This window comes from Anarrhichthys ocellatus, unplaced genomic scaffold, assembly GCF_004355925.1.
Source record: "Anarrhichthys ocellatus isolate YVR2014 unplaced genomic scaffold, GSC_Weel_1.0 scaffold1764, whole genome shotgun sequence".
NCBI classification, from domain to species: Eukaryota; Metazoa; Chordata; class Actinopteri; order Perciformes; family Anarhichadidae; genus Anarrhichthys; species Anarrhichthys ocellatus.
This window is the reverse complement of record NW_022281738.1, coordinates 1-9,836: the sequence shown is the minus strand read 5'-3', so window position 1 is coordinate 9,836 and position 9,836 is coordinate 1. Positions and strand designations below refer to the sequence as shown.

Sequence of the window (9,836 nt, the reverse complement as noted above, 5' to 3'; positions counted from 1 at the left end):
CAGAGAAGGCCTTGCAGGCCCTGACGGCCCACCACTGGTAGAATGTGGCTTTGTGTCTCGTAGTGTGAGCAGAGCATCAGACTCTGACAGTAAAAACATGTCTGAAGCACGATGTTTCAGGACAGAGGTCATCCCAGATCCTGTAAACTAGTTCATTTGTCTTGTACAATAAATACTCAAATGTAGATTTTTAAGACCTCCTGTTTCTAAAGCAGTTAGAAACGTATTGTCTGTCGTTGTAAAAGCCTCAAACATGTAGTGCTTCAAAAAAACATTTTAATAACCCTAGATCTAGCACCCTTCGCATTCGATGCGCAAGCCATGTTGATGTCATTTTCAGACGCATGCGTCCGGTGCCGGCTTCACTACAGCAAGTATAAAGCGCACTTTACAATCCAGAGAGTGTGTGTGTGTGTGTGTTCAGGACTCGATGTCCAGAGAACATCACTGATGATGACTCACTCTGCCACTCTTGTTTGTCCTTGCACACACACACACACACACTACAGCGAGTGAGAGATGAGGAAAGAGAGAGGCTGACTCTGAATCAGTAACAGACGATGGATGTTGCCTTAAAGGGATAGTTCAGGTGTGTTAGAGTGGGGTTGTATGAGGTATTTTACGTGGCAGAACACAGGAGTCTCTGGTCTACTGCGGCCCCTCGGGGACTCTAACCCTAACCCTCCATCGGTGCATTTGTTGTGTGACTTTTGTTCGTCTGAATTCACCAAAGTCAACAATAGTGATTTCACCAGCGTCTGGTGGCGTTGATGAGAGCACAGATCAATTCAACCGGCAGAGATCTCTGCGAGATGAACCGGTGAAAAATTGAACACGCATCATATGCAGTGAGCACGAAGCTTTTATGAGGTGCAACAGGTCCACAGCAGTACACTGCTCTGCTCCTGTGCTGATGCTGCTGTCATCTACTGTAGTAACACAGCGACTATGGACGAGTACCTCATGCAACCACACTACACAACACCTGAACTGTCCCTTTAAGCTGCACAGCCAAAATCCCACCAGCGATGTCAATGTGAGAGGGACTCCTCTGATCTAATAAAAAGCGTCTCCATCCTATGCTGTGTTAAAGGACGGCCCATCACCTGTAGTTTATCCTCGTAGTTGACCTCCTCTCTACTGGGCCGGAGCTCCTGGGTCAGCTGGAAGGAGTTGGCCACATGCTCGGGAGACACAAAGTCGTTGATGACCTGGACACAGCTGTGGAGGTTCTGGACCTGACGGAGAGAAAGGACATGAGGTCTCAGATAACAGTGGACATGTCGTATTGTTGAGCTACAGCACTGTGAGGCTGTGAAAACGTCCATTCATCATAAAACATATATAGCGGCAAAGTGAAACACATTCAATATGATTTACAGCGCTATGTGATTTGTGACATCGGACGGTGCAAAAATGTGCTTTTATATTATATTAAAAGAAAGAGGATGTGTGAGGATGCATGAAGTGTCAATTCAATTCATCTTAACCACGAATCATTTAAGAATGAGGCTGATTGTAATAGTCCGTCTCTCAGTACTTCCCTCTGCAGTCCGTGACGCTCCGAGCACATTGGTCCCTACTGCAGATCTTTAAAGAAACACCTCACAAGTATGTTGATTTAAAAAGAAAAGGCTTAATACTTCCACAAACAGCAGTCACTCAAAGCGTGTGAGTATTCCATATACCTGATGCATGGCCCCTGCTGGTATGAGTACAGAGTCTCCCAGGAATTGAACCACAGTCCAGCCCTGGACTCCGTGTTCATCCAGCAGCCGCTGACGCTGCTTCCTGCTCAGGTATGAGCCCTGCTCTCTGATTGGGTCCTGGTCCGCCGTCGCGTCCGATCCCTGCTCCTTACAGAGCCCAGATGGTGGGAGAGAGAGAGGCGGTGGTGAGCTTCACTTCGCTACATTTGCATTTGAAAAGCAGCCGTTGGTTTTCTTTATCAGAGTGCTGACCTGGTGCAGGAACTCTCGCACTTTGTCCATGTCTTTGTTGAGGTAGATGTGCCACAGAGCCCCTGGTGTCTCGCTGGAGTCTTTGAGCCTCCTTCGGACCCCCTCATCGATATCCTCCTCCTCCAGACGCTTCAGCACTCCTGCACACACACACACACACTCCTGTTTCTGAGGCTGAACTGAATGAATTGATTTTCCATCCATCCAACACTCGCTCTGCTGTGATACATAGAAAAGATGCTGGTAACTGAATACATGACTTAACTGGATACATTTCTTTGATATTGATTCTTAAAATATGGTTTCTAAATACTGAATGTAAAAGAGAATGTTTTCTAAGGAGGTGCAGTTGAAGAAAGGAGAACACCTTTCTCTTTCATCTTCCATTAAGGACCACTGTGGTTGGAATTGTGGTTCCATTTTTGAATTTGCCAGATCAAATGGTTTAGAGAACAGAACATCACGTCAGGAGTTACTTTCTGCCGCTCTAATGACCAGACTCACACATCTGCAGCAGCAGGAGGACACACTACATGAAGGTTAGTGTTAAAGCAGTGCTTCCCAGACACTTGCCACAATATCAACATTGATCGCCACATATTGATTTAAAATGAAAACCACAAATAGAAGCTAAATTCTGTTTGGAAACACTGTAAAGTCAAGTCGACTCGTCCAAGACAAGTATCTATATATTTCCAAGGACGATGAGTGTCAGCGTGTGTCTGTTGTATTGTGATGAGTGGTGGGGGACTCCACATTTAATATTCAGTGCTTACTTCCCAAGATGCAGCAGTCCCAATGAGTGGTGACAGTGGGACTTAGCTGCATGTTTCTAACAGCATTCACAGCTTCTGGCTGCTCCAGTTTACAATCAGAGGTCTGACACCTTTATTATTCCTCCATCTGGTTATCGATGCGTTCCCTCCGGTACACCTTATCTGACAATACTTTCATGTGAGTCCACCCAGTCTGTGAGTCCATCACTTCACTGACTCGAGGAGGCCTTACCAGTTTTGGACAGGACTCCGTTGCCTTTGGCCACTCCTACATAGACCAGAACGGAGACGACATCGGAGACTTCCACGTGGAGGTTGGCGGTCCCGAAGTCCTGGTCCTGAGACGCAGCTACACCTGCAGGGAGACAAACAAGGTATTGATAAGAAGAAGGGCAGAGGGGGATTCTATCTGCACAGCATGTTCACAGAGAAAACAGTAGAACATGTATTCTACTTAATACTAACTGGAATCAAATCCTTCTGAACTACACACATGTATGTGAGGTGTATATGGGCAGAAGGATCAGTCAGCGGGTCTAACCCAGGATCCAGATGTTTGTCAGGTGTAGATGTATCAGGTAATTAGTGCAGAGCTACGAGCACTTCCAACTTGGTAAACGATCTATCTTCTGAGCTCTGAGGCTATCCAATCTCTTTTCTCCTCAATCAGTGAGATCCGTGCTGCTGTTCGTTCCCGTCCGTACCGTAGGCACAGCACAGTCTGGGCCCCAGGTCGGGCCGGACAAAGAAAGATGGCAGGTGGGAGGCCAGGTTGAGGCTGCCCTCTGGATCCGAGTACTCTGGCAGGGGCAGGTTCTTCATCAAGTCATCATATCTGCAAAGAAACACCTCTTTCAGATGGGCTCACAAGGACTTCTTAAGACCCAATCTCATGAAATGCATTATTATTACCATCAGCAAATGTTTAGCAAATTAGAGTTTTGCATTTATGTTTTTGGTTTGAAAGCTTAAGATTCAACAGCACAAGAGTCAAAGTGTAACTTGGGTATTCTTCAACCCTAGTTTGTCATGATTTTGTGTCTAAATGACCAATTCTATACAACTATTTATCTGATAACATTACGGAAAGAACCTTTCACTTCCTGTCTGTTGTTGAGTCTAACTCGAGGACAAATGTCCTATTGAAATCTGTCCTCATCCACATTGTGGAAGTCAGCTCGATATTCAGCCATGACATTGAACATCTTTTAGAAAACACCAACTCAACAAACTGACAGCAGCGGCTCTCCTCTCTGCTACTCACCTTCCCACCGTGTTCATCAAGTCACATGACACGATAACAAGCAGACCGGATCAGGACGCAGGTAAAGAAGAAGCTTTCATTTCTCTCTTCTTTGTCATAAAGACACCTATAATAACAATCAGAGCCTCTCAGGGGCAAAGAGCAACTCTTCCAGTGGACGCACATTGATGCTGAGGAGTTGCCCCGAGCGAGAACATTGCAGCTCGTTTGGCTGCAGCGTTCTCCCTCAATACTGGACCCCAGAAAACATGGAGGATAAGTTCCAGGGTAAAGTTATCTTTGAAGTGTGCGTACCTGGAGGGCATGAGGGCCATGAACTCCTCCCCAGACGGCCAGTCCTTCAGTCTGTAGACCATCGGTTCTCCATCCTTGGACTTGGGTCGCTCTGAACAGGTAAGAAGACTTTAGTTAGTCACTGATTCATCTCAGCTGATCCAATCCATCAAACAGAGATTCGAGAGATTGGGGATGAACTCACTGGTGATGTCCTCAAATCCATCCCAGAACTCCTTGATCCCGGAGTTGGACACTACCTGGTCTTTACAGTTGAGGAGGTCTCCCTGATGGTCCGCAAACTCCTGGTTGAAGGACTCAGCTTTCCACAGGCCGCCATTGAGTCGCTTATGGATCCCCGACACCAACACAGGCTGGACAAACACAAACACACGGCTGCCGTTATCACTGGTGACTGTTACTCTGACTGCTGCTGCTGCTGTTAGTAGGACCGATGTGTACCTGTCCTTGTCTCCAGCACTCTCTGAACAGCTTCCAGTTGTTCTGGTTGCGGTGATCTTTGAGCCACAGTAACCGTCTGTTGTTTAACCAGCAGTGGGGAATATCTGGATACTGATTGGTCGATTCCTCTGGCACTGCAGCAGTAACGTGCGCAGACTTCTTCCTGTCTGGTTTGGCATCCTCAGTGATAGCAGGGGCGGGGTTGTTGTTGTTGTTGTTGCCCGGGGTGACGGGCTCGTGCTTGATTGACAGCTTGGTGGTGATGCTCTGGCGGCTGGCGGGGATTTTATTCTCAACCACAGAGGCAATGATGTCGTCAAGGATATTGGGCATGCTCCTCCCACCTTTTCCAGTCTATAGATAGAAAGCAAAAACAGCATTTCAATATTCTAAAACAATGTTTCTAAATGTGAAAAGCTCTGCGGTGTTTATTGACACGACTGGGACGTAAAGCAGATGAATCCATTCATTTCCAAACTCATCCTTGATGACATCAGAAAGGTGTCGATGTGTGTACCTGTGACGCAGTAGAGTAGACCGGGGCAAAGGCAATTCCTGCGTCGGTAGAGCCCAGCTTCAGCTTCCCTGCTGTGGTGGTGAGCAGGTCTCTGAGTGTGGAGCCCTGCTCCGTACTGTTGGCCACCAGTGACGTGGTTTTACACTGCTGCAGGACCTCCAGGCTGTCCCCCACCTTGTCTTCCTTCACTGATTTACCCAGCAGCACTGACTTGTTTTCTGTAAGAGAAAGAGGAGGAGGTTACTGACAACATACTATCTGGAGGTGAAATATAGAAAATGACTTTACGAGTGAACGGGTTAATCTAGGAGCCATAAAGGCCATCAAATGGCTCCCTTCCCCTCACCTTTCTTTTCCTCCCTGGATTTTTGCTCTGCCAGTTCAGCCAGGAAGTGCAGAGGCGACTGGGACTCGGGCGGGGTGACGGGAGCACTTCCTGCATCACTGCCTGGACTGCTTCCCCCACCGCCTCCTCCGTTGGTCTCCACCTTAGTTCCTCCTTGGTCGGAGTTCTGCTGAGAGCCCGGCTCAGCCTTCACCAGAGACAGTTTGTTACTGTGGTTCAGGACGTTCTGCAGAACCTGGCAGAGAAAGGGCGAGGGTTACTCACAAGCTCAAACTGACTCAGGATCAGGATGTTCAGGATGTAAAAGAAAGTCAGAGGGAGACGGTGAAAAGTCACTCCAAACAAGTGCTCATCCTCCAGATCCTGTAATCTACCCAACCACTGTCTGAATAATTCATTACAGTATGACTCCAACTCACAGAAATACTTTGCATGTGTATATATCATGCATATCTCAAATAAAATAAGATGCAGAACTTCTTTTGCACCTGATTTATTGCTTTCATTTGGTTGCATATGGAATCAAGCTGTTAACATGTCTACTGTGGCCTTCTACAGATCAACACGTGTCTGTAAGCACCATTTACAAGAAGCACTTTCTACAACGCCCATGTCTATAATGCATTATAAACATACTTATAATACGTTATCTGCTTATAGCACTGTTTCATTAAGCACACATAAATATCCATAACTCTAAGTGATCTTTGTTGGCTTTCAGAAAGGTTGAAATTAATTCTATAACATTCCGTGTGATGTTCTTGCATATATTTAATGACATTTTTTCACTTTACTAAAGCAAACAAAGACCACTTAGAGTAGCTTATAATCCCACTATAAAGCATTTGAACTGATTATATTGCATTATAATAATTAACAGCATAATGTTATTTGACCTTATAAGTCTACAATGCTTTAGAATGTGTTCTGGTTCTTGTCTGATTGTCTGATGTGTGGTTGCAGCAGTACCTGTGAGACCCCGTTGGTGGCTGGTAGTTTGGTGAGGAGGTTCTGCTTGTTGGTGCAGGGACAGTGGGGTTTGATGTTGTGTTTTTCTCTCAGAGCGTGCATGGAAGCCACCAACTCTGACAGCACTGACATGTTTGAAGAAAAAAGATGCAGCAGAATTTAAACACAAATAGTAATAAAGCAGGACCTTTATTAAGACGGAACATGAAATGATGTCAGCGTAGAGTGTGGACTGTACCTGTGCCAGGTATGATCTGTGTGGGCATGAGGTGTTTGTGGTCGTGGGGTTGGCCTTTCACACACTTCAGCCAGCCGTAGAGCTCTTTATCTGATCACACAGAGAGACGCACGTCAGCTGCTGTATTGATGCCATAATGACCATCAGCTGTATGACTGCAGACTGAGTTCTATCATGTCTGTTTAGTTCCTCGAAATGATTCAAGTGATGCGTTCTCTTACCTAAACACAGTTACTTGGGGGAAAGGTTATGCAGTAAACTGTACTTGTATATTTGGACTGTGGTAGTCGGGTGGATCCACGTCTGCAGGTCAGTAAGGGTCAGTAACGTGTCAGTAACGTGTCAGTAACAGGTATTTGTCAGGTAGCTTTCAGGTTGAGATTATATAATTGGATTTCCAATTTTTGCTGAATTAAAACTAGGAGTGTCAGTTTTGGTTCATTTAATTTTTGGTAGCCAGATTAACTGGTAACTAACGCACAATGTTGTAAAATATAAGAGGCGCTTTATTTTACCCCGGCGCTCCATTAGCTCAATAAGCTTTGGCGCTACATTTCGAAGCGCTAAGTCCAGTTAGAGGTGCTGGCATTTGAATGTCTTGGCTTTGCCGAAGTTTACAGCTGCATCAAGTCATCGTTAAGGGTGCTCCCATCGACCGCTATCAGCAGATGATCGTTATAAATAGTTTGATCACAAGAGCTGATCAGATGACGCATCGATTCTGAATTTAAAACGTTTCCAATAGGTATTTCTCTGCTTTCTCGTCTGCTCTTTAACTCGCTCTGAGAGCCATGCAGCCTCCTCTCAGCGCTGTGTGAGCTTCACATACCGACCGTTACTGTAACTACAGGCCGACATGCGTGAACGCTCCAAAGATATTCTCTGTCCCTAAAGGAGCAGTGTGTAGGATATAGTGTCATCTAGTGGTGAGGTTGCACATTGCATCCAACCGAACACGCCTCCGCTCACCACCATTCCAAGCGACTCGGAGAACTACGGTGGCCTTCAGGTGACATAAAAATATGAAAGACTCTCTCTAGAGCCAGTGTTTGGTTTGTCTGCTCTGGGCTACTGTAGGTGCAACACTGTGGAGTCATGAAGAGGACCAGCTCCCTATGTAGATATGAAGGGCTCATTCTAAGCTAACGGAAACACAAGGATTCTTAGTTTCTAAAGAGATTATACACAAAAAAACATATTTATTATTATTATATTGCATTTCTGCCAATAGATCCCCATGATTAAAAACTCATGAGTCACTGACAACTGTGTTTCCAGGACTAAAAACCTTGGAACCTAGACCAAGCCAGTAAAATACAAAAAAAGAAAGAAGCGATGACGGCACAAAAAGTCTGTATGACCTTTGAGGCTACCTTTATTGTGGGGTTGCATCCTCGCTCGACTGGTAGCAGTGACTTCCTGTGATATGAGTGCATGTAAGAATCCCTGAATAGCCTGCTCGACTGTCCAAACACACACAACTGACCTTTGGAGCTCCTTCTCTCCTTGGCCTTGTAGCAGTCCAAGCAGACAACAAAGCCACACTTCTGACAGACCCAGTGGATGTTGAAGAGTGTCGCCTCGCAGGCGTCACACATCTCTCTCACCCCCCTCACCGCTCGCTTCCACGCCAACTTGGCTGAAACGCACACAAAACGAGATCAATATAAAAACAACGTGGTCAGGGTTATTGATCAAAGTGTCAGCCGTTTTCAGACGACAGCTCACCATCCTTCTTGACCCAGGTGGCTGCGGTGTTCTCGGTCACAACCATCTGACAAAACTTGTCTCCTATGAAGCTGAGGATGTACTTGGCTGTGGTTTGGTCCAGTTGGCTCTCCTCCATCAGCCCGGGGACCCACAGGGCCAGGGCTTCGTCGTCAAACTGGTCCGGATTGGAGAAGCCATCCATCCGGATGACTCCGTTTTTACTGTAGGACAGCCTGGATGGGAGGAAACGGGTTACTAGCACACAGTTTGTCAAGTAAAGAGCAAAATATGAAAGTAACCATATAAAAGCATTATCTTGGACTCATAGATGGAGACCAATGAAAAGCTCTTTAGCACAGTGCGCACCACATAACATGTTTGCTTGATGCTTAATTTGCAGTTTGACTTTTGAAGCTGCTGAATTAAAGAAGCTTATAGTGACACACACCTTTACACATTTACAAACGTCACAAGTCAAAAGAGACATTCGTCAGTTACACTTATTATGAAGTTTGTATTATTAATGTACACATTTAAATTACATACACTAAAATGTAATCTCCTCATTTTCAAATGTTGCTTTGTGAAAAGATAAAAACGAGCATCCTTTAGTTCTGTTAACAGCGGATTAATCAGGGACAACACCTGCATTGATGTGCATGTGTGTTGACCTGCATCAATACAGTAGGTTACATACAGTACATGGCCTTCAATAGAGATCAATAAGATGGCTTCCTGAACAGACTGTTCAGGTAGACTTTACTCCACTATCTCTTTACACAGATCATACTTCTTTGCTGCTATATTGATGTTCAGAATGTTAAACACAGCTCCTATCAGTGTAGAACACCAGATGCACTGTATATGTGAGCAGCAGGACAACAGCACACTCATGCTAACCTTTTCATTTCAAAATCTTGCATCCATTGAAGTGCTAAACACAGTCCCAACAGCCCTTACTATAGCACGACAAGAATCATCCTCATGTATCTGTGTATTCACAAGCACTCTATAATACCTAAAGTACTCCTATGGCAAACAGATATAAAAATGTATTCATAAATATATATTATATAGAAATAAGTAATGCTCATAAGTATACAACACCCATGTATCAAAAAGGATTTACTGCCACAGAGCGTCAGAATGACAAGCTGTTCTCTGGATGAGCCATCTCCCACGTCTGTGGTGCCCTGACATAGCCCAGTCAGCTCAGGTGAGTGTTTACAGCTCAGACAGGGAGGAGGGCAGATAGGGTGAGGGAGATGTAGAGAAGGGGAGGGGGAGACACACCGAGAGAGAGAGAGAGAGAGAGAGAGA

General features: G+C 45.4%; 1 protein-coding gene across 1 annotated transcript; it reads right to left on the bottom strand.

Moving 5' to 3' along the window:
- Positions 1-6: 6 nt before the first annotated feature.
- On the bottom strand, positions 7-8,837 carry LOC116377853 (probable JmjC domain-containing histone demethylation protein 2C; the record flags this gene model as incomplete). Its single annotated transcript, XM_031839603.1, has 14 exons — positions 7-1,238; positions 1,689-1,856; positions 1,962-2,101; positions 2,970-3,092; positions 3,442-3,572; positions 4,296-4,386; positions 4,480-4,648; positions 4,737-5,090; positions 5,254-5,471; positions 5,600-5,834; positions 6,569-6,693; positions 6,807-6,896; positions 8,293-8,445; positions 8,535-8,837. Coding segments are annotated over 14 exons (2,507 nt in total), but the record flags the coding sequence as incomplete, so codon positions are not given.
- Between the last annotated feature and the right edge of the window lie 999 nt (positions 8,838-9,836).